The sequence below is a fragment of the Balaenoptera musculus genome, chromosome 15 (genome assembly GCF_009873245.2).
Source record: "Balaenoptera musculus isolate JJ_BM4_2016_0621 chromosome 15, mBalMus1.pri.v3, whole genome shotgun sequence".
NCBI lineage: Eukaryota > Metazoa > Chordata > Mammalia > Artiodactyla > Balaenopteridae > Balaenoptera > Balaenoptera musculus.
Window position 1 is genome coordinate 28,090,344 of NC_045799.1, and position 23,895 is coordinate 28,114,238.

Consider the following 23,895-nt stretch of genomic DNA (forward strand, 5'->3'; position numbering starts at 1 on the left):
CCTGGAGTGGAAACAGAAGGCTCAGGAGGATGGGGACCTGCCCCATGACTGGGCCTCTTGATGTCCCCCATCCCCCAGTTGAGGGTCATCAGGCTATCCCTCCCATTCTCGCACCCTCTTCCCCAGCAAGTTCAGGCTCTGATGAGGGTGGGGCTTCTCCCTCACTCCCTGAAATGGGGTGTGTTGGGGTGGCAGACAGCCCTCTATGGCCTTTGCTGTCCCTCTCCTTGCTTGGCTCCCTGACCTCCCAGTCCAGCTGGGAAAGCCAGACCATCCCTGGTGAGGCCAAGAGATTAAATAGAGTAATAAATAGATAAATCAATAAATACACAAATAAATAAACTGGAGAGGCCCAGCCGGATGGGGAGAAGGGCATTTGTGAGGTGCCCCAGACCTCACCCCAACGAGTAAGGAGGGGTACCTGTAGTCCTGTGGGTGGGGAAAGTGCTCAGAGAATCTGGGGAGAGGCTGTCCTGGGGTGAGAGAAGGGCTACATTAGGGGGCAGGGCCCTGAACTGCCCCTCAAGTCTGCCCCAGGTCAGGTGAACTCAGAGGGGTGAGAGCTGCTAGTGGAATGAGGGGTCTGGAAAGAGTAGGGGTGGGAATGGGTGAGAAGGCCACCTGAGGTTGAGGAAGGTGGGGTGGTGGTGGTGTGTGAATGGCTGGACCTAAGGCCAAGGTGAGGAGGGGATCAGGGACAGGGTGGGGACTCCAAGAGGAGTGAAGATTAGATCCCTCAGGCCTGTGTCCTGGTGTGGATGGGGCATCCATTGCAGGTGTGAGTCAAAGGGGGGTTTAGGCCTTACACTGGGGGCTCCAGTAGAGAACCGGTCTGAGACTCGGCTCAGAAATGAGAGGAAAGGTCTGCAAGTTAGAAGGGGAGAGGTGCAGAGTCTGGGGTGGGGGAGGGGAGAAAATTCCGGCTCTAGGGCCCGGGAAAGGTGCGGACCTGGTGCCTGAGTTGGGAGCCTTGAGGGCGTGGACAAGGGGTCAAGGTCCGAATCTTGGTAGCCGGTAAGGACGATGTGGGTGGGGATGTACTGGGGAAGGCAGTGCCGGAAGCGAGTTCTGGGTTAGGGGCTGGAGAGAAAAGTTCCGGTCTGGGAGCGGGGTACCCACGAGGGGCGTGGGCAGGGGAACGCAGCTGGGGGACGCTGAGGGCGCAGGTGGGGGGCCCCGGGAACGGCGGGAGGCTCAGCTGGCGAGGCCGGCGGGGGGCGGCGGAGGCGGCTCGGCCCCCTTGACGCAGGCGGCCTCGCAGTGCTTGTGGAGGTAGGACTTGAGCGCGAAGGTCTTGTCGCACTGGCGGCAGCGGTAGTGCTTGAAGGCCGAGTGCGTCTGCATGTGCGCGCGCAGGTTGGAGCGGTCGGCGAAGGCCTTGCCGCAGTGCGCGCAGCCGAACGGCTTCTCGCCCGTGTGCGAGCGCATGTGGCCCTGCAGCAGCCAGGGCCGCGAGAAGGCCTTGCCGCACACGCCGCACTTGTGGCGCAGGTTGTGCGTGAGCACGTGCATGGCCAGCGCAGGCATGGACACGTACGCCTTGCCGCACGTCGGGCACTTGCGCGCCAGCTGGCTGTCCAGGCTGCGGTGCGTCTGCTTGTGGCGGCTCAGGTTCGACGACGTAGCGTACGTCTTGCCGCACTCGGCGCACGCGTGCCGGTGCCCACCGCCCGCCGGCGCCCCCGCGCGTCCCGCGCGTACACCGGCGCTTCCGGCGTCCCCCGCGCCCCCGGCATCCCCACCGCCCCCGCCGCGCCGCCGCCGCGAGCGCCCGTCCGAGATGAAGAAGGCGTCCATGGAGTAGCTGTCGGTCACGGCCGCCTCCCCGCGGAAGTAGCGCGCCGACAGGCTGGACTGCGGGCTCTCGGGGTCGCTGTACTCCTCCGGCGCCGCCGGCGGGTACGCGGGCTCGGCCGGCGCCAGGTCCAGGCCCGGCTTCTGGTCCGCATCGTAGCTGCTGGGGGGCAGGCAGTGCGGGGCGTAACCTGGAGGGGGCGAGACGGGAGCGGGGAAGGTGAGGCGCCCGGGAGGCGTCCCCGTGGCCGCTGTAGGGAAGTGACGGCTGCTTGTACAATAGCAGTCGCTGTTGTGCACCTGTGCTCTGGGGGTCAGGCTGCCCGAGTTCGGATCCTTCCTCCGTGGGCCGCAATAAAAATCACCCCACCCCACCCTCGTGGAGCGCGGTGAGGTCAAGTTCTACTGGCTTTGTGTTGACTGTCAAGTGCTCACGGCCACGCAAGGAAGGTATTATTATTGCACCCACTTTACAGATAGAGAAACTGAGGCGTATAGTCTAAGCCCACAGCTAGTAATTGATAGAGCCAGGATCCAAACCTTGGCAGCCTGACGCTAAAGTCCAGGCTTTCTTTATTCCAGCAGCATTCTGCCAGTTCCAGTCCTAGGACTTACCTGAATCTCAGTTTCCTCATCTGCAAAATGGAGCTTATGATCAGACACTCCTTCCCAGGGTCTTTGGAAGGACTGAGTAAAGTGATGAGAAGAACGATGCATTAAGCACTTCTTGTGCGCCAAGCTCTGCCACCATGCTTTACACATGTTAACTCATTTAATCATCACAGACCCTATGAAGTAGATCCTGTTATAATCCCCATTTTACATATAAGGAAATTGAGAGAGAGAGAGAACACACAGTAATTGCTATATAAATGTTAGCTATTATAATTATGCTTTTTACTTGCTTGAAAAAGCGACTTCACTGAAGATTATTTAATTGTCTGCTTCCCCCACCAGGCTGTGAGCTTCCCGGGTGGGATCTGTGTGCCTGGCTCAAAGGAGGTGTGCAAGGAATATATGTTGTATGAAAGAATCACAATCCTGTTAGACCCACCTCCCAGGGTTGCTGGGGGATTTAAAAGAGGTCACATATGTGGCATGTAATAGATGCTCCAAGAAGGGAACTTCCTTGTACTTGCCCCCAAGCCTGTTTTGCTCCCTGATCCACTAGAAACCTTCTGGAGTCCCCCTGTGAGATTCATTTCCCGCCCCCCCCCCAAGCCCCTCACTCCTCTCTAGAGTTGGGCCAGAAATCCTTTCCATTTTGGGATCCAGTGACTGGTGGGTGAGGGGGCCAGGGCTCTCCCAGGGCACTCGACAGGGGCTTTCCAAGGGCAGGGGCCACCCTGATTTGTCTCTGCCTCCCTGGGCCTTGTGTGGTCCCAGCACCCTCCTTGAAGGGCCTGGGGCCTGGGCTCCCAGGAGAGTTTCTCTTGTAAGCAGGGAACTAGATTCAGAGCTTTCGTCCCCTTAAACAGCCTGCCTGCCTGATTCAGCCTTCGTGCTTTTGCCTCTCATATGGCATTTTGGGATGATCACAGGGTTAAGTCTGTGTGCAGACTGTCCCCCAACCTGGAAAGCAATGGTGTACCCTTTCTTTCCCTCTGTCTCTTCAGCTGCCCACACAGGGCCCTCTGAACACAGAAATGATTGGGGATTGCGGGGGTGGAGGACTCAGTAGGGAGGGGCACTGTAGTCAGATGCAGAGAGGGCACTGGTGGTGGCAGTTTTATAATGGGGGGTGCTCAGCCTCTCAGCACCCCATCTTCCCCTCCTGTCTGCCTTTGGTCTGGTGGTACCCCTACCTCCCACTCCAGGAATCAGGCCTGGTACTAAAGCCCCAAAATGTTCAGGGAGTATTGTTTCAGACTGAGTTAAATACCTGTTGGGCGTGCCCAGACTCCCTCTTTCTCCTTCTGTATTTCTTCCCGGTGTAATTACTGATGATAATGATAATACTAGCTGATATTTACTGAGCACTTACTAAGTGCCAGGCTCTGTGCTAAGTGCTTCACTCCTATCACCTCGTTGAATCATCACAAAAATACCTGTTACAGGTAAGGGAACAGGTTCAGAGTGGTAGTGGTACTTGTTCCACCACTACCACTTACTCAAGTGGTAGTGGTGGAACAAGAGTTAGAACCCACTGCACTGCTCCCCTTGTTTTCCACATGCTGGGAGGTCCCTGAGGAAGGGGCCATGGCTGGGTTGTTCACCTCCTATCCCCAGTGCCCCAGCTAGTGGACACTTGATAAGTATTTGTGAAATGGGTGGTGAATGGGAGAAAAAGATTTGCCAGGCCAGCCTCAATCCCCGGCCCAGCAGGGTCTGCCACAGACCATTCTGTCTACTTGGTCTTGGGACAACTTGATTCCCGACACTGACTGTAGCTGGGTGACCTGGAGCAAGTCGTGCCTCTTCCTGCATCTCTGCTCCTTTCTCTGGGTATGGGGATAGTGTAGAATGCATTTGGAGGGGGTCACTGATCATGTGGCCAGTGCCTTGCATGTGCTGTTATTAAGGAAGGATGGCATATTGGTTAAGAGCACAATTTTGGCACCAGACTACCTGGATTGAGTTCCAGTTTTACTATTCCCAGCTGTGTGATCTTGGACAAACTGACCTCTCTGTGCCTCTGTTTCCCCAGCTGTGAAATGGAAAATAAAAGCACCTAACTCACACAGTTTGCAGTACAGAGTCCGTGAATAAGCAAACAATAAGTGAAAAGTGAACAAATAGTAACCAACACTCCTGGAGCACTTATATGTCAGATACTATTTAAAGGCTCTACACATGAATGCATCCCACCCTTATGACTCTGAGGTTGGTACCATCTTACAGATGAGGAAACTGAGGCATAAGGTAGTTAGGTAACATGCCCAAGGTTGCACAGGTAGTAACTTAGAGACAGGATTCCAACCCAGCGCCTGGCACATGTTGGCTGTTATTATGAATAATAATAAATCTCCCCAGATGGGTTTCTGTGCTGCAATTTTCTCGGCATCTGCACAGACACATTTTGCAGCTCCAACCTGGGCCACTGTTTCCTCACCCAAGATGTGTAATTTCTGGCTCATGGTCTGGTGAGAAAAATTCTGGTGACCCACGTTGGTAGGAGCTCAATGGACCGGGCAGTCCTCGCTGCAGCAGGGCCCTCTTTCCGTGGTGCCCTCTGGTGGTGGCCTGCAGTACTGCAGCACCTTTCTCTTGCCGCTTGGGATCTCTATATATTGTAGAAATAGGGGCGCCTCAAACAAAGGCTCCTCCTCAGCTTAGGGACAGATGTGGAATTGCCTTCCAGACAGGAACTGTGGGGCCAGACATGATGGCCAGCAGCTGCGGAGTTTGGTATGGGTTGTGGGGTGGGAGTGGAGGGTTGTATGAGAATTTATGTGGTCATGTTGGCAGAGGTGGTTCTAACTTACTTTGTGACCTTGGTCAGGTTGCTTAACCTTTCTGGACTCTGCCTCTACCAGAAGAAGGTTGACTGGAATGCTCTAAAAACACTCTTTGCATCGTGGCTGAATAGACCCCCTCAATGATGCCCATTGTCCTGTCCCCCATCCCCCAACCCCCATCAACTCCACCTCATTCTCAGATCCACAGACCTCTCCCTACCTATGTGACCTTGGGCAAGTTATTTAACCTTTTTGTGCCACATCTGTATAAAGGAACTCATAATAGGATTGAATGAATTAATGGTGTAAAATACTTAGTACAATGCCTGGCACACAGTAGCCTCTCAAGCTGTTATTTTATTGTCATTATTATTGTCCCTACATCTCCTAGTGATATCCTTCTAAACTGCTAGAGAGTGAAGGGGACACACATGGGTATCTTAGGCTGCTGTGTGACCTTGGGCAAACCACCTCACCTCTCTGGACCTCAACCCTGGAGAATCCTTTAGGACACTATAGGCAATGCTCTTCTGACTCTGTGCATGGAACTCAGACAAGTTTTGGGTGCCTTCCTCTGCCTTACATGTGACTGTAGAAGGCTGAGCTGCCTGTCCCCCAGCCAACGGGGTGAGAGAGGCCTCGCTTGTTTGGGTCCAGATAGAGGCAGGGAGGGCCAGGGACTCAGAAGAGACTTGGCTCTCATCCTGGCTCCTTTACTCATACTCCAGCTGTGTGACCATGGGCAAGTCACAAAGCCTCTCTGGGCTCCAGTGCCCCATTTGAGGGATAGGGAACAGAGCCACTCCTGCGATGTGGGACTATAGGGAAGGCTCAGAAACACTTCGGAGATGTAGAGATGTCATGTACATGTCACCTGAGAATGACTTTTGGTCTTCCCTGCTTAAGAGTCTTGATATTTTAGACTGAAGGTCCAGAATACATTTTAAAAAAATTCTGCAAGGGAAAAAAAATTCTGCAAGGGAATTTTATGAGAAATCAGGTGCTGGGTGCTTTGCAGACATTGTCTCTTCCAATTGTCTGATCCCTTGGGATGAGGGTGGGGGCATCTCTGAGAAGTACTTCTGCTCCTACTGCTTCCAGCTACCCCTGCGCCCTCTCCGTGTGCCAGGCACTGCACCAAGCCCAGAGGCCCAGAGAGGGGAGAGGAGTTGCCAAGGTCACTGGAGGAGGAGTAAGGCTCAAAACCCTCCAGAGTCTGTTTTTTTCCAAAACCCCTGAGCAGGCATGGAGACCTGCTAGGGGAGGGAAGATTTTCTGTTGGTGGGAGGAAAGGGTGGTGGGTTTCTTCAAATACTACCACCCAGCTGGCCTGTGTCTGATGGGATGATGGGGAATTGGGGGTGGGGAGAAGCTATTCTTCTAGAAAATGCACCAGCCCTTTGTAAATTTTTGTAAATGATCAATAAAAGTAATGACTAACACTTATTGAGCACTTACTGTGTACAAGGCACCCTGCTTGGTGCTTTATGCACATTAGCTTGTGTCTAAGGGAATGTGGTGGTCACTTGCTCCGGTGCCCTAGTTCTACAGAAGCTGAAGCCCAGAGAGGGGCCTTGACCAGATCATAAAGCAAGTTCACAACAGAGCTAGGCTGACCTCCTGACTCCCAGGCCAGTGTTCTTTTTCCTAGTCTCTCTCAGATTCCCAGTGTTGCAAACTTCCTCGAGGGAATTTCCAGCCCAAATCCCACTTCCCTGTCTCAAGATGAGCAGAAGAAGAGAGGGGCCTAGTAATGGGCCAGCTTCCCAGGTGGCCCACTTTCCTGAGGAGGGCCAGGCCCTGCTAGGTGGGGGGGCTGGAGGGGCTGCTGCATGAGTATATTTAGAGCTGTGTCTTGCTGTGCCAGGGCCTCGGGCCTCGAGAATCAGCTCCAGCCAGCTGAGCAGAAAGCCAGGTCTGTCAGCAGCAAAGCAGGATAAAAATAGTTTCTCCTGTCTGCTCACAGAGCTGGGCAAAGGGGCTGGTACCTCCCCCTCCCCTTATTATAGCATCTTTGTTAGCGGTTCCCTGGGCACTGGACCAGAAATGACACCCACCTCCTCCAAGGGCCTGGCAGCTGGTACACCTGCCCACTGGGGAGGGGGGTGTCCCTGAGTCCAGATGAGTGGTGGGCAGAGTGAGGTCTGGCCCAACATAACCAGGGCTGTAGGGTGCGGGGCTCGTGCCCACTGACTCAGACCCAGGGAGTGTTGAGAGGATTCCAGGGCCCCTCCCCACCATCCCTCCCTCCTGAAATCCCCCATATTCTGGTTTTTCCTGACTGTGACCCAATTCCCGTGGCCCACAGGGAGGTCCACAGCTCTGTAGGAATCGATAGGAAAGGTTTTTCAAGGGGTTGTGGGGATAGGCATGGCGGCTGAGGGTCTGGAGTTGCCCAGCACTGGCTGGTGGAGCGGCCTCCTGCTCCCTCCAGGGTGTCCCTGGGGCCCTTTCTGGGCCTCCTCGAGACTGGCTGTCATGCATAATGCACATTGTCTCTCCAGGCCCCCTGCTTTTCTGCCCTACCCTCTCTGTGCCCCAGAAGGTGCCCATGCCAACTTCCCTTCCTAGCCAAAGGCCGGCAGCGGACGCTCCATCCCAGGGGAGACCACAGCTGGAAGGAGGCCAAGAGTTCTGGGGGGCTCATCTCTCTCAGCAGCGTCTTGCATGCCCCCCAGAGGGCCTCCAGGCTGTGGGGATCCCTGGAACATGTAGATGAAGCACCCACCAGGGAGGGTGATGCGGTCTGCCATTTATGCCCTTGTCATCTCGGGCAAGTAATCTCTCTGGCCTCAGGTTTGCCTCTGGCAGTTGAAGCTAACCTTCCTCAGCACTCTGCTCTTACTGCCATTTGCCCACTGTGTGTGTGTGTGTGTGAGATGGGGATGTATAAATTGCTGTGCTGCCGTAGGGACTTGATGTACTCTCCCATCCTCTCTCAGAAGCCACAAACTGAGTGTCGGAATAGTGGACACTCAGTCTGGGCCCCTCGTGTACCCCTTGTGACCCCAGGCTTTAAGGGGGACCAGGGGCCCCAGATTCAGTATCCCACATGGACCCTGTTGTTCCACATTCCCAGTGACTAATTCTTAGGAAAATCAGATTTTTGGGTCCCTAGAAGGTCAGAGCTGAAAGAGATCAAGTTTGACTGCTTTTTTTCGTAAGAGAGAAACTGAGGCTCGGGTAAGGGAAGATTAGTTCAGAGCCACAGAGAAAGCTGATGGTGGCTCTAAGACTTGAACCATCCAGCCTTGAGAATAGACCTGGACATGACCTTGGACTAGAAATTGGATCTGGATCCTGATCCTGGAGGCTGAACATTGACCCGGACATGGATTGAAACTTGAACTTGGACATGGATTTGTTCTGAATTTTGGAGTGGACCTGTAACCTGGGACATTGACCTTGGACCTAGACTTCAGACCTTGTCCTAGACTTAAGGTTGGACATGGACATTGGACCTGGACATTGGACTGGACGTTGGACATGGACTTTGAACCTGGACCTCTGACATGTCTCTGATCTTGACCTTGGACCTGGACCAAGACCAAGATGCCCGGGGCAGAACACTCATATGGGCCTGCTGTGTGTCCTTGGGCACCTCCTCAGCCATCTCTGGGCTCCCTCTGCCAAGGGATTGGGGCTAGCCTTTTGCATCCCTGCTCCCCAAATGGGCTTTCTGAAGTGTGGGGTAGATGTGTGGCAATTGGGGACTTTCAGCCAGGTTCCCAGGCCTGGCCTGGAGAGACTCCCCGGCGCCATCAGAGGGGGTAAGCAGAAGCGGGTGCTGGTATAATGTGGTCAACTAGATAAGCCTATGGGCAGAAGTAGGAGCGCTTCCTCAGCTGCTGGGGAGGCTTAATGTAGCTGCAGAGGGCAGACAAGTGTGTTATTGGATTGGCATTGATCCCTCATCTGCCTGGGTCAGATGCACTCTGAAGGAGTATGGGGGCAGGATGGGGTGGGGGTGCAGAGGAAGGAGGACCTGGCATCCAGCTGGACTTCAGAGTTAGGGTGTGAGGAGAGGTAGACGCGCCAGGGGCAGTGAAGATGTCCACCGGTCCATGGAGACCACTGCTATGCAGATGGACGGGCAGCGGCCTACCCTGAGATGGCTGAATCCCTAGCATTCCCCAGGATGGGGGCCTAGGCCTGTGAAGGGGTGGGCTTGGTAGAGTTGCAGGGCGAGGTTCTGAGGGGGTTAGGAGGATGTGAGTTGGCATCTCACCGAGAGACTGAATCTGTGCTCAGAATCACCCAGGGGAGAGGAGGGGAAGGGAAGGCTTCATGGAGGCAGAAAGCAGTGGAGGAGCAAAAGGAGCAGGAGGGAGAGAAAAGAGGCATCGCACTGGAGAGGATGGTGAAATTAGAGCTGCTCTCCCTTCTTTGGGGAGCTCTGCACAGAGACCTGGAACTTTCCCCATTTGTGGGGCTTCTCCTTCCCTGTTTAGGGGTTCTGTGCATTCAGGGGGAGCCTGGAGCCCAGATGCACCTGCCACACCCTCTGGCCAGCCCATGGAGGCTGAGAAGGAAGGGAGTAAGAAAGCAAAGAAGAGCGTTGCTGGGGTGTGTGTGTGGGTGGGTGGAGGAGGAGGAGGAGGAGGAGGAGGAGTCCTCCAGGAATTCTCCAGCACTCCCAGCCTTTCCCTGAGCTGGGGGTACACTCTTTAATTTGGGGTCCTGCATCTTCATCAGTTAGGAGCCTGTGGTTCCCCTGACCTCCACATTCATAGGCTCCTTCCCCAGATTCCCCTCCCACCAGTCTCATCCTGACCCTGCAGCCGTTGCTGCAGGAATGGCTTGTAAGAGGATCTTTCTAATAACTGGAACTATCTCCAGCCCCAGGCTCTCCCCCTTCCCTCCCTCCTTTCTCCTCCCCCCTCCTTCTCTCCCTCACTCTCCTCACCTCCCCCCCTCCTCTCTTTCTCCTTGTTTACCCAGCACACTTACACACGCTGAGAGAGAAAAACGTCAGCTCAGCAATTTTTCACACTTCCCTCAAATGCTCAGCAAGGTTATTTCCGGCAGAACGGAGACAACGGACCAGTAGGAGCCGGCAGGCTCTCTGAGGACCTCCAGCACCCCTACCCACCCATGGAGTGAGGGAGCCTTCACTTCCCAATCTGGCCACACCCCAGGGGTGGAAAAGGCCCCCGATAACGGAACAAGGCAGACCCTGTGTTTCCTGGCCATACCAGAGCTTGAAGGGTCACACCCTGGTCTCCGACACTAACCATTTACTGCATGCACTGCCAGGGCACCCAGGTCAGGGTGCCTGTCCTCAGCATGGGACAGCCTGCAGAGACTGAAGCCAAGAAAAACGCCTGGCCTCAGAAACTCTGCCACCCTCAGCCAGACATCAGATGGTAAATGGAGTGCTACAGAAACCCTGACAATGGCCCCCTGCATTCTTTTAGACCCTCATCTAGTCATCTCCACTGCCTCCCAACCCAAACTTGACCTTCACAGAAGCTGAGCTTGTCAAAGTTGGAAGGATACTTAGATCATGCCATCCAAACTCTTTCACTGCTGAGGAGGCGGAGGACCAGAGAAGGGAAGGCACTTGCCCAAGGTCACAGAGCAAGTCAGAGATCTAAAGCCCAGGCCTCCCAGAGTTCCAGACCAGATATCAGACTATCAGGACAGCCTCAGGATTCCCCAGAGGGAGCTGGTCTGGAACCCTTTGGGGAAAGGGCCAAGGACAGGGATGGTTCTAGGGTATCAAAGCTGGTAGAACATCCCTGCTGATGGCTTTGCCCTTACCCTGCTTCCCACCATTCACTCGGGGGCTCCTTTCAAAGCTTTTTTGGACTGAATTCAAGGCAAGGCGTTCCTGCCTCCCTCCTGAGGAACAGTCTGCAGTTTTGGCTGTGCATGAGAAATTCTCTGGGCTTCTCTAGGTTTTCTCAGCTGGCCTGGGACAGGACCAAGGGGGACTCAGCGGGCAGAACCCCAGGGCTTTGTGTCAGTTCCCCAAGGGATCCACATCCCAGGCTTGCAGGCATTTCCATTTCTACCCAGGTCCCCAGCCCTGGCATGGCCCCAGGTCCACCCTCTGTCCTGCCAGCACTCAGATAAGCCCAGCCATATCCCTGGGCTTCAGTCCTCAACCCCAAGAGGTCCTGGGGTCAAGAAAAGAGGACAGTAGAATATGAGACATGTGGGCAAAGAAAAAGGGAGGTTGATTCTCTTGGGGATCTGGGGGAGGCCAGGAGATGAGGGGCTGTAGCTGTATCCCTGATCACTCCCTAATTTCTTTGACCTTGATGAGGTCACAGAGACTTTTACCCAGCGCCCTCTTGCTACCTGGCTTGGCAGAGTGATGGAATGTGGGTGAAGTGCTTGGAAATCCCTGAGGCAGAAGCTCCCACCCTCCTGCCTTTGCCATCTCAGCTTCCCCCCTCTTCTTCAGTCCTTTCTTCTCTCCTTTTTCTCTCCTCTCCTCTCCCCTTCTCTCTCTCTCTCTCTCACACACACACACCCCAAAGCTGATGCCACATGTGATGTCAGATTTCTTACTGCCAAAGGGATGCCCCCGCTCCAGACACCTGTCCTGGTGGGGACCATCAGAGGAGAACCCCTTTGTGATCCCCTTCATGGGGGATGGGGTCCACAGAAGCAGTCTCTGATTTTTCTCCACACCCTCCAGAGATCACCCCCTTCTGGACCTGAATGACCTCTCTTGTCCCCCAAACCCTTGTCCCTACAGGCACTTGCTCTGGAAAGAAATAGAGTGTTTTTGGGGGTAGGGGACTGACGAAAAACAGCAGGGCTAGGTCTGGAGGGGAGTGAGAAACTGGAGGGGGAGGGAGTGCAGCCCAGGAAACCAGGAGCCACTTTGGGGGAACCCCTCCTAGAAATTCCCTCTTCCTCTCAGTCCCCAGGACAGGCCCAGCCTTTGGCAGGCATGCGGCTGAGGGTAACAAAAGAGTTGCTGAGAGAGGGGGCCGAGAACACTTGTCTGGCATCGCCAGGGGGAGTAGGCTTGAAGGGAAAGAGGGTGCCCCCAGCTACCCCCAGGGAACCAACCCTATTTCCCCAGGGACTGGTAGTCCAGGCCGGTTTACCTTCCCCATCAAGGGAGCACTCTCGGGGAACCAGACTCCTTCCCTCAACCACGGAGAGGGGACCCTCAGATTGCCTTATGCATTAGCCCCCCAGCACTAGCCCTTCATGGGCACCTCTCTCTCTCCATTCTCTCACCACCCCTCACTCTGGCACCAATCTAGGGCCACAACTTTCAAAGTCCGGGCTGGCGCTCGATGGCGGGATGGGCCGACCCTGCGACTTTCCCTTTGTACGGACCTGGCCCTTGCCCCGCCCGCCCAGCCCTTGGGAAGCCCGGGAGGCGCACACGGCCAGGGTCATCTTCTCCCGGGGTTCCCTACCGCGCGCACCCCTCCTCGTGGCCCGAGTTGGGGAGGGCCCGAACTCCCCTGCCCTCTTCTCCCCCACCCCCCCGCCGGGTCCCACTCACCGTTGTCCTCGGGCGGCCCCCGGGCGCCAGGCAGCACGTAGGCGGTCTCCAAGGGGTGATAGGTGGGGGCCGGCACCCCGCTGCACTGGAAGCCGTCCCCTTTGATCTTCTTTACCAGGAAGGAGCGGGGCATGGTGCGACTGGCAGGGGGCTCGGCGGGGGCACTAGCGAGGGGCCCCGGTGGGGGGAGGCGGCCAGCCGGGCGCGATTGGCTGGCTGTGCGGGGTTTCAGCACTGGACAGCTCCCAGCGGGCGGGCGGGCGGGCGGCCGAGCGGAGCCGGCACCGGTGGCGGCGGCCCCGGCTCTGGCTCTGGCTCCCGCTCGGGCTTGGCGGCGGCGGCGCGCAGACAGGCGATCGCTGGAGCTGTGCTCAGCACTCCGGCTGCCGGCTTTATATGGGACGCAGGCTGGAGGAGATCAGGTGGTCCCCTAGCAATGGAACTGTTCAGCGCTCTAATCCATCAAATGTCCCCCAGGACAATCGCTCCGCACACGTTCCCCTGAACCGGCGGCGGTGGGGGCAGGCCAGGCTCAGGGAGCAGCGGGCAGGCAGGAGGGGAGAAAGTGAGGGTGAGAAAGGCGCAGAGATATAGAGAGACGGAGAAAGGGGGGGAGGGAGACAAGGGGGAGAGAGAGAGAAGAGATACATAGAGAAAGACAGAGACATACAGAGAAAGAGAGACACACACACTGAAAGAGGTAGAAATAGGAGCAGAGAGACCAAGATAAGGACAAAAAGACACAAGAGAGAAACAGAGAGAGAGAAGAAAGGCAGAGATGGAGAGAAGTAGCAACACACACACCCACGGGAGAAAAAGAGAGCTCCAGATACACAAAAACAAAGCACCCCAGGGATGCAAAGAAAGGGAAAGAAAAGTGCAAGATAGAGAGAGAAAGAGAGGGGAGAGGAGGTAGAGTGGTCTGAGCAGGCGGGGTTCAGGCACATGGGGACAGGGAAGGGAATGCAAAGAAAAGAGTGTGAGCTCGCCAGCGGCGATCCTCCTGCCTCCAGCCCTCTCCCTGTCCCCCAATTTTGAAGGGGCTAGTTTGGACACTCAGCTGTTAACTAGGGGAAGTCATCCCCCCACCCCAGCTTGGCTTCCCACTGAAGCCCCCTGTTGGGTTTGGGGTTTAACTTTCTTCTTCCAGAACTGATGGGGGGAGCAAGTCCCCGATGCCGATGCCCAGCCCCGCTCAGCCAGTCCTGTTCCGGTGCCTAGCTCAGGCGCGCGCTGCAAGAGGAAGTGAAAATCGTCCAGTAATTAATTTCCCTGCTGCCGGGGGGGGGTGGTGGTGGTGGTGGTTTTGACACATCCGAGGCTGTGTCTTTCCCTGAAGCGGGGAGCAGACAATAGAGACACGTGGACTGGGAAGGGAGAGGGGGGAAGGGAGGGGGAGTGGGGCTCCCGCTGGAACTCTTCGCAGGTCAGCTCCTTTGTCTCCAGGAGGATCTGAGCAGACCCCCCCCACCCCCACCCCAATCCAGCCAAAACCTAAGGGAGCTCCCATATCTGGGCAGGACCAAGGAGCAGTAGAATGCAACCCCCTGACCAGAGAGGCTGCTTGGCAAAGTGCCATGGTGGTGGGCCGGCTTCAGCAAGTATGGGATGTCCAGAGCACAAGAGTCCCGGAATCAGACTCTAGGAATGCCAAGATCTCATTGGTTAACAGCATTCTGCTTATGGGATGCCAGGCTGATGCAGTGGGTATGTGCTTTTGGGACTGGGTCATCCAATACCAGTTGGGAGACTAAGACCCATGGAGGCTAAGAGAGGCCATGGAGGTGCCCAAGGTCCCATAGTGAGTCAGCAAAAATTTCCAGAGAACCCCCCCCGCCCCCCCCCGCCGGCTTTTGGGCCCTCACACAGTCTTTCAGGTGTCACTTAGAAACCTCGGAATGAAATTTGGGCCCCTGATCTTGCCAAGGCCCTGAATGATCTGGGGGACCCTGCCCATCTTCTCAGCCATATTGCCCCATATTTTGCCCTCTGGGACTTTTTTTAACCTCAGTCACAGAGGGCTGAGGTGCTCACACCCCCTGATTCATGGCACACCCAGTATTCCCTACTCCAGCCACACAAGCTGACTTCTAGTCTTGCAGGCTTCCTGCTCTCTCTTGGCCTCCACACTGGTTCCTCTGTTCAGAGGAACCCTCCATTTCACCCTAGTTCACGCCTACTTGTCCTCAGGGCATAGTTGAGGCATCAGTTCCTCTGTGAAGTGCCCCTGACTTCCTACATGGTAGGGCCAGCTTGCCCATTGGCCTCTGAGCTTTGTGACTCTGTCCTGTGTTTGGCTCAGCATACTCTTAACAGGGTGCAGTAGGGTATCCCAGCTCCCCTACTTACTAGCCATGAGATCTTGGGCAAGTTATTCAACTTCTTTGTGCCTCAGTTTCCCATTTTATAAAATGGGAATAATAATTGTTAGTTCAGGGGTTGTTGGGAGCATTACAAGAGTTGCTGTTTGCAGAAGGGCTTGGAATGGTGCCTGACGTATAGTACATGCTCATTCCGTGTGGATTCTATATGTACAGTTGCACCTGGAGCACCCAGGGTTCATCTAACACATGTTTGTGGGGTTCTGTGGAATAAGTGGTGACCTAGACAGTCCTAGCCCCTCGTCTCCTTGGAGGTGACATTCAAGGGACATAAAACTGGGTGGGGATGGAGAGTGCTGGTACCTAGACAGGGTGGCCAGCAAGGGTCACCTGGAAGAGGTGACATCTAAGCAGAGACGTGAGTGATGAGATGGAGCCAGCCATGGAAGGAGCCAGGGAAAGAGTGCTTCAGGCAGAGGCTCCACAAGTTCAAAGGCTCTGAGGCAAAAATGAGCTTGGGGCAGTTCAGGAACAGCAAGGAGTGGAAGGAGATGAGGTCAGGAAGTTGGCAGGGCCAGAACCCAGAAGGTGCTCAATAAATCATGAGTGAATGACTGTGGGGTGAGAGTCAGCCTTAAAAGGTGGACATATTGGTTGGAGAATTAACTTTTCACTGCTCACATAGAGGAAGTTGTTGATAGTTATTCATGGTGTAGTCATATTTTTGAGTTTGTTCTGGGTACTGGGATCTCTGTCCCCTAGGGGTGCTTAGTCCAGTGGGGTAAATAAGACAAGTCGGTGCCCATGAGCTCAACTCCTCTACCTGCTCGATGATTCTATCATTCCTACCTCTTCCATAAGAGATGGTAAAACTGGGCCCAGAGAGCTTCACAGGACACTGAGGGTCCACAGTGACTTAGGGACAGAACTGGGGCTGGACTCTCCCTCACCAGGTGGGCAGGGTGGAGAGGTAATCCCCCCTTGAATTGACAGATGGAGGTGATGTATCCAAGGTCCCATAGCTCACTAGTGTCAGGTTGAAGATCAGATCCCAAGTCTCTGACCTCCAGCTGGTAGGTGGTATCAGCACCTTTAGCAGATAAGAAGAAACCCTCAGCCCAGAAGGTGAAGTTCAAAAATACCTATGGGGTCGGGTGTCCTTAAGCATGGATGAAATACACAACTTCTGGCATGGTTTCAGCACTAGGACACCATGGAGGGCCTTCTGTCTCCCAAACCTCCCCCAACACCGGCTCACTGGTTCAGAAAGTCCACTGTTAGGAATTCATTTTTCCAAGTCACATCAAATAAGGAAAGAATTTTTTTCCCAGGGATGCTTGCTGTACCATCATAGACTGGAATAAAACCTCCAAGTTGGAGACAATGAGGAGGGGCTGTGAAGAAGACATCCCCTGGATGGAATATTCTGCAGCCATTAAAAATTATCATATGGGGAAGACCTCATGGAATTATATTCAGTGAAAGATGCAGAATCTTGAAATCTCTCACAGCATGTTTACAACTATGGACCAAAGTAAAAATAAACATGCACAGAAAAGTGAAAGAAGGGTGGTGGAACTACGGATGTTTCTCCACCTTCTTTTTGTGTTTTCCTAAAGACCATAAAATGTTTCAGTTCAAGAAACATTTATCTTGAGTACTTGCTAACGACTCCCTTACTTCTGAAGAGAAGAAATGATAAAGTTTCGTAAAACATGTCAGGATATTCATTCTTCTGACTTCTGGGAAGATAGCATTGCCGATGGCAAATTTCCCCAACGACAACAATAATTATTATTATATCAACAGTGGCTCCGAATGCCTGGCACTGTTCTAAACATCTACCCTTCACAGAAGCTGGCCTTGCCAGGGGCTTTCGATAGAGGGATTTGGAATCAGCCTGTTTTCAGTTCAAAACCATGCTCTGCCATTTCCCAGCTCTGTGATTCTCTGTGCCTCCCTTTCCTCGTCTGTAACATGGAGATTTTAATAGGAACTATCTCCAATGTTGCAGTGATGATTAAATGATAATGTACCTGTAAAGTGTTTAGAGCAGTGCCTGGCACAGAGTAACCTGACTTGATAATTGTTGACTATTTTTTGTTTACATTTCGTCACTCACCTAAGCCTCACCATGACCTCATGGGAGAAAGCTCTGTTATCAGCCCAATCAACAGACGGGGGTGAAATGACTGGCTCAAGGCCATATGGTTTCTGTGCAGAGGAGCTGGGGAGGGTCTGACATCTATGTGGCCCACTGCCTGCCTCCCCAGGAGTCCCAGTCTTGGCATAATGGGTTTAGCTGGTGAGGGCTGCAGGCTCGGCCCTCCCTAGTCTGCTCTGATATCCCTCAGATTTCAACCCTGCCCTGCCCATCACTAAGGAGGGCAGCTACTAGTGTCTGGGTGTGAATCTCAGTGCTGCGTAACCCCAGGTGGTTGGCAGAGCTGCCCTGAACCTCACTCTGCATATCTGTAAAGAGGGGACCAGACATCACATTTGCAGGCTTCGCTCCATAGTGTTAGGAAGAAGCACCGCTCTGGGAGTCAGGAGACTGATTCTAGGCTCGCCTCTGCTATCTCTGCTCCCTCTTCTGGGCTCCAGCTTTCTGGTCTGTTGAATGGGCATGGGACAAGATGGTCCCTGAGCTGCTGTCCAGAGCCGATAATGGATTCTGTATGAATTCCAAGAAGGGGAGTGGCCACAAATGCATCCACTCCACACTGATGGGGCTCTTTCTCTGGTAAGCTTCACTTACTCTGCCTGTTTCTTCAGTGTATTTCCCCAGGCCCTCCTCTTCTGAGCCAAAGGAAAGAGGGTAGGAAAAGCCTGAACCTGACTCTTCACGGCTCTGTACACCACGACTCAGAGACGACTTGCCCAAGGCCATGTGGGGGGTCTCTGGAATCTGACAGCTGCTGTGTTCTCTCTCTGGTCATTTTGGTCCTCGGAAGCAGATTTGAAAACAGAGATGGACGTGCAGGAGATTTATTGGGGACAACACCTGCAAGAAAAAGAGGTGTGCCTTCAGACCAGGGTGCAGGTCTGACACCTGTGAAAGGAGAGGTGGGAGACAGGGAGATTGGGTAAGAGGAGCCCCAGGCCATGGTGCAGCTTGAAGGAGGACTGGCCAACCCCACAGGGAGCTCCAGCCCCAAGATCTCCTGCAGAGGAGTCTCATGCTGGGCAGAGTGTCCAGGCCCTGGTTCCCCACCGTGCCCAGTCATCAGCGGGGCGTCCTGGAAGGGGGTGGCCTCAGCTCAGACACTGTGGCCGGTTGAGAGGGCGCTGCAGTGGGAGGCTGTCAGGGACTGCAGTCCGAGTGGCAGGCACCTCCCCACAGCCACCACATGTTTTTCTTTATTCATTTAATAAACACTTACAGCTCTGGGCTGCATGCCAGGTACTCATCTACACACCTTACAAATATCGCCTTAGTTAATCCTCACACTTGCCTTCTGACTCGTCAGTATTGTCAGCCCCATTTTCAGGAGAGGAAACTGATCCCAGAGAGGTTAAGAAACTTGTTCAAGGTTTTACAGCCAGTAGGTGGTGAGCCATGGGTCCAACCCAGACAGTCTGCGCCAGAGGCTGTGCTTTCACCACTCTGCCACCCTGCCTCCTCTCCAGCTGCAAGGGCCCTGGCCACAATTTCTGGGAACCATTCCATGTTCATTCCTCATTGGCTCAGGAGCTTAGAGCCTCGACAGACTTCAGGAAGGGGTCAGTTGGGGGTGTGTCAGAGTCCCAGACCCTGCCGGAGCTTCTCCTTTGTTCCCTCAAAGCCTCCCACCTCAAGGCCTTGGCATATACTGTTCCTGCTGCCAAGAGCACGCTTTCCTTCCCTCTTTGCCTAGTTAACCCCTCCTCCCATCGCTCCCCTGCTTGACTCCAAGATCTAGCCCAGGACAGAGATGATATGTGGTGGGAAGGAGCATGTTCTAAAGTCTCAGATGAGGGACTTCTCTGGTGGTCCCATGGTAAAGAATCCGCCTTCCAATGCAGGGGATGCGGGTTCCATATCTGGTCAGGGAACTAAGATCCCACAGGCCGCGGGGCAACTAAGCCCGTGCGCCACAACTACTGAGTTCGCGCGCCTCAACGAGAGAGCCTGCGTGCCACAAACTACAGAGCCCATGGAGCCTGCGCCACAACTAGAGAGAGGCCCAGGCGCCGCAAGGAAAAGATCCCGTGTGCCGCCACTAAGACCCGACACAGCCAAAAATAAAAATTAATTAATTAATTAATTAAAGTCCCAGATGATAATAATACTAGCTGACACTTATTGAGCACTTACTATGTACCAGGAGCCAAATCCAACCCTTTATGTGGATTACCTCATTTAACCATCACAACAACCTTCGAGGTGGGGCCTGCTGCTATTCCCATTTTACAGATGAGGAAACCAAAGCTCAGAGAGGCAAGGTGACTTGCCCAAGGAGACCCAGCTAGGTGTCAGGATTCAAACCATGATCTTAAACCATATAATCCCTCTTTCTAAGAGTGGCAAAGGTGCCAAAGGGGGTCTCCCTCCCCCGCTCCCCCAGGGCTGAATGCCCCTTAAGTGGGGGGTGGGGGCCCATATCTGCTCCATTCACTGCCACACCTTATCACCTACACAGTGCTGGGCAAATAATAAGTGCTCAATAAATATATATCTTGAATGAATGAATAAACTAATGAGTGTAAAACCTCCTTGTGACCCCCCCCCCCACTCACCTTGGTCCCCTTTGGCCTGAGCTTAGGTTAATTTGTCAACCCTCAAGGTTTTCCTCTGCTTTGGGGGATAACTGAGTCCCTTCCCTGACTACCACAGTCCTTGACCTTCCCGCGTTAAAGTGTCTTTCCTTCCAAGTTCCTGAACCCTGGCAAGGTCACCCCTTAAGCAGCTCCCTGAAACCTCTAGAAAGGACTGGTTGCAGGAATCTGATCACTGGGCTCCCTGCTGGGTCAGGGGGACTTGGGACAAGCCCCCAGCATGGGTCAGGGATGGAGTGGCTAAACAGCCTTTCACATTCAAGCAAGTGAGATAGTTCAGAGTTTGGGCCTGGGTCACCCTGAGCCAAGCTTTAATCCCAGCTGTGCCTCTTCAAGCTGTATAACTTCAGGCGAGTCACTTCACCTCTCTGTGCCTCTGTGTCACCTCTATAGACTGAGGCCAATGATAGCACCTACTAAATGGGGCTCTATGAGGCCTGGAGAGTAATCAGCCCTCGATAAATAGAAGGTGTACTTGAACAGCCTTCAGCATATCAGCATCATTCCCTGCCCATCCCTGTTTGTCAGTTGGGGAAACTGAGGCACAGGACAGGCAAGTGCCTTCTTTGGAATTTTCAGGCTCCTGCCTGCCAGATCAAGGCTGGCTCCCTCACCCCTCCGTGGCCTCTCCTGCCTCCCTCTCTTACCCACCAGCCAAGCTGAGAACCATCCCTGACAGATGCTGAGGTGGTTGTGGAAGCTGCAGAGTTGGCATTTCCCGGCTCCCAGGGCTCCTGGCGCAGAGGAATCAACCCCTCTCTGCACCCCCAGCTCTGCCTCCTGCTCCTGCCTCTGCTCATATACCAGCTGGAACCCATCAGACTCAGGAAAAAGCCAAGAGGTGGCCCAGGTGCCTGGAAGCAGGAGGTTGTCAATATTGACCTGTGCCTGACCCCAGACTAGTGGACAAACTCCTGAGGAGTCAGAACACCCACATGCCCCCAGTGCACACCTTCCCAGCCTCCCCTCTTTCTCACCCCAGCTGTAGAGGGGTAGGGGAGCAGAGGGGTTAAAAGCATGGACGGCCTGGGTTCAGATCCCTCCTCTGCTACTTACTGATGAGTTATCTACCCTGGGCAACTTACCTATCTTCTTTGTATCTCAGTGTCTTCAGTTGTCAAATGGGGATGCCGGTACGAATGGTACCTCCCTCGCAGAGCAGGTGGGAATTGAGTGAGGTGTTTAGGACGCCAGTTCACGCACAGTTGGTGCTCAGTAACATCAGCCATTCTGAGCTTGGAGTCCACTCTCTTCCCATTGACCTCTTGGACCTTGCAGCCCAAAGGAGCATCTCCTCTCTGATTCCTATTGTTCTAACGGTCAAGGCTCTGCCGTGAAATCCCACTGGCCTGGTGTACAGTAGGGGCTCATTAGAAGGTCTGCTTGGCTGTGATACGGCATGAACTCATGGAATCTTCATGACTACTTTTGGAGGTAGACAGTATGATGATACCCATTTTATAAAGGACCACATGGGCACAGAGAAGTTAAGAAATTGCCCCAAGGCTCACAACCAGTAAGTCTGCAGATACTTACTGAGCACCTACTCTGTGCCAGGCACTGTGCTCAGAGCTGGGGACGCAGCAGTGAACAGGACAAAGACCTGCTGTCATGCAGCTCACATCCATCCTACTGTGCCGACAGATAATAACAAATACATAGATAGGCCAGCTTCCTGTCTACAAAATGCCAGGGAGACAAGTGACATGGGGCAGAGATAGAATGGGGTGGGGCTGTTTTAGTTGTGGTGGTTAAGGAAGACCTCTCTGAGGAGATGACGTTTGTATAGAGTCCAGGATGCAGCAGATGCTTGGTTGGGACACACGGAATCCACGCTAGCGTTGCTGTGGCAGGTGCAGTCTGGAATCCTAGAGATCCCAGGACTGGTGGAACTTAGATCCCACTTGCCCAGGTTGGCTTCGAAGTGGATAATGATTACCCCTGCCCCAGCTGGCCCACCTCTGTGAAGCAGTTAAAAGAACAGGGCAAATGACTTGGATTCTCTGAGGCTCACTTTTCTTATCTGTAAAATGGGCACTGACAAGCACAGCACACACTCAGGAGAGAGGAGATGCTTAACAGAGACAAGACAAGGAAAGCGCCAAGCATAGAGCCAGACGCAGAAGAAGCACCTGGTCCTTGGTGGCTGGAGTGGACAGGTGACCTTCCTTTCAACTGCCCAGAACCTTCCAACACCCTTGCCTGATGAGTCCCCTTCTCCCACAACAGGGTCCATACTGATCTCCCACTTCCTCTGCAGCTGGGGCAGTCATGTGGCCCAGCCTAGCCCCATGCCGTGCTGGCTAGAGTGTGGCAGCCTCTACACTGAGTGTCCAAAAGCAGCAGGGACAAAGGTCCAGGTGTCAGCATCCAGGGTTGGTGTCGGCAGCATGAGCTCTGGCCTTGGGGCCCCATTAGCAGGGATGTCTCCCTCTGGCCAGGCCTTTGACCTAATTTTTTGTTTTCTTTTGTTTTTGCATATGAAGCCTCCATCCTGATGTCTGAGCCTCTCGGAGATTCTTCAAGCATGTTTGCTGCCATGGATCCTTGATGACTCAGCAGCCCATGCCATTGTCTGGAAACTCCAGTAGTAATATTTTTCTCAGACTGAGTGGAATACCACAGATTCCAACCTTCTGGTGCAGGATGGCCCCTCGGGGGTATGCAGACACCCAGTTCTTTCCACTGTCCTCACTCCAAGGGCAGGGGCCTGGGGCTGCTCACACTGGTGTTCCCAAGTCCTAGCACAACGTGACTCAGGGGAAAGTCTCAGTAACATGTTCATGGTCTGAACAGGTAAGTGGTACAGGATATGGTTTCCACACCTGCGCATTCGTGGTTACTTCCCCGAACCATGTTCCAGTTTTCTGATGTTTTTCTGAAAGTGTAGGGCCCAGAACGGAGCACGGAACTCCAGAAATATATGAGCAGAGCTGAGCAGAAAGGGACTGTCACCTCTTCACTCTAGATATTGGACTTCTAATAACTTGTCCAGACATTTCATAAGCTTTTTGGTGACTGTTTGCCCTGGTGACATACATTAAGCTATGATCAAGTGTTCTGTTTTTATGCCCCTTCCCTGTACTGTTGCTAAACCTCATTTTACTACCCCTTCTCCCTTAATCTCATTCTGACGATGGCATTGTCCCCTTCCCCGCCCCTAGGAATGGCAAGTTGATTACAGCTCAAGAGCCCACTTTGGTTGGTAGCCATAGCCCAAAGCATAGCGTTGAGATAGATTCTAGAACTGAGCTTGGGCTCAGTGTGAAAGACTGCTGTAATTGATTAATGATGTCTGCCAGGATATAGGAAGGGAAGTGCTAATTTATTTGAGATGTACTTGTCATTCCCCATCACAGGTGCTTCTAACCTGGGGACCATAGAAAGAATTCAGGAGGCCCACCATTAACTTGGATAGGAAAAGGATTGCGCCTTTAATTTCACTAGCCTCTTTCTGAAATTTATCACTCCTTCAATGATGAATGCAGGCCACAGACCATAGTGGCATTAGCAGGACCTGTAAATTGTCACTAATAGAAATCACAGATATTTTCTTGTCACATTACAGATGTTCCAGATATCTTGAAATACCGTATATGCCCATAATGACTTGAAAATTACAACAGTTATTTGCTAAATCTTGTGTTATAATATATAATAAAGAAGCACATGTATTACTGTGATGCAGATTTGTTTTTAATATTTTGATAATTGTTTCAATATCAAATAATTGGTTCAAAACCAATAATTGGTTTCCTTTGTAATGCTATATATTTTATTTTATTAATTTAAAAACATTATTCTGAGAAAGGGTCCATAGGCTTCATCAGATATCAAAGGGTTCTATGAACTCTGGCCCATCAGGTTTTAGGAGCTCCCTGCCTGCCACCTTTCCAAGTTCCCTCCCGTATCCTGGGTCTGCGAGGGGAGCAGGAGGGTGAGATGAAGTCCTTCAGGCCAGGAGAAGCTGACCACACAGCCAGCTCCTGGGTCATCCGCCCTCAGGTGCTGCAGGAGGTGAAGGACCAGTAGAGGTGGTGGGAGGTGATGTAGGAAGTGAAGGAGAAAAGGTGGTGCCGCTGACTTCTGGGCCAAGGCTGGGCTACCTTGTGACAGAGCGGAGAAGTTGGTGTTTCCCACGGTGATG

General features: G+C 53.5%; 1 protein-coding gene and 1 long non-coding RNA gene across 2 annotated transcripts in view; one reads left to right on the forward strand and one right to left on the reverse strand.

Moving 5' to 3' along the window:
- LOC118881790 overlaps positions 1 to 23,321 on the forward strand; it is a 33,536-nt gene extending 10,215 nt beyond the window's left edge. Inside the window, exons 2-3 of the long non-coding RNA XR_005016606.1 lie at positions 17,766 to 18,009; positions 22,235 to 23,321. This is a non-coding gene — a long non-coding RNA (uncharacterized LOC118881790). The remainder of the gene's footprint in view (positions 1 to 17,765; positions 18,010 to 22,234) is intronic.
- SCRT2 (scratch family transcriptional repressor 2) lies at positions 1,195 to 12,802 on the reverse strand. Its single transcript, XM_036827014.1, has 2 exons — positions 12,670 to 12,802; positions 1,195 to 1,985 (listed from the first exon to the last, which is right to left on the reverse strand). The coding sequence occupies exons 1-2, from the start codon at positions 12,800 to 12,802 to the stop codon at positions 1,195 to 1,197; spliced, it is 924 nt and encodes a 307-aa protein (XP_036682909.1).
- Positions 23,322 to 23,895: the final 574 nt, after the last annotated feature.

What these genes read in the sequence shown, in the direction of transcription:
- SCRT2 (XM_036827014.1), bottom strand. Translation starts at nt 12,802, where the DNA reads ATGCCCCGCTCCTTCCTGGTAAAGAAGATCAAAGGGGACGGCTTCCAG. An exon ending in GGGGCCGCCCGAGGACAACG is followed by an intron (nt 1,986 to 12,669) that starts GTGAGTGGGACC and finishes CGCCCCCTCCAG; the next exon opens with GTTACGCCCCGCACTGCCTG.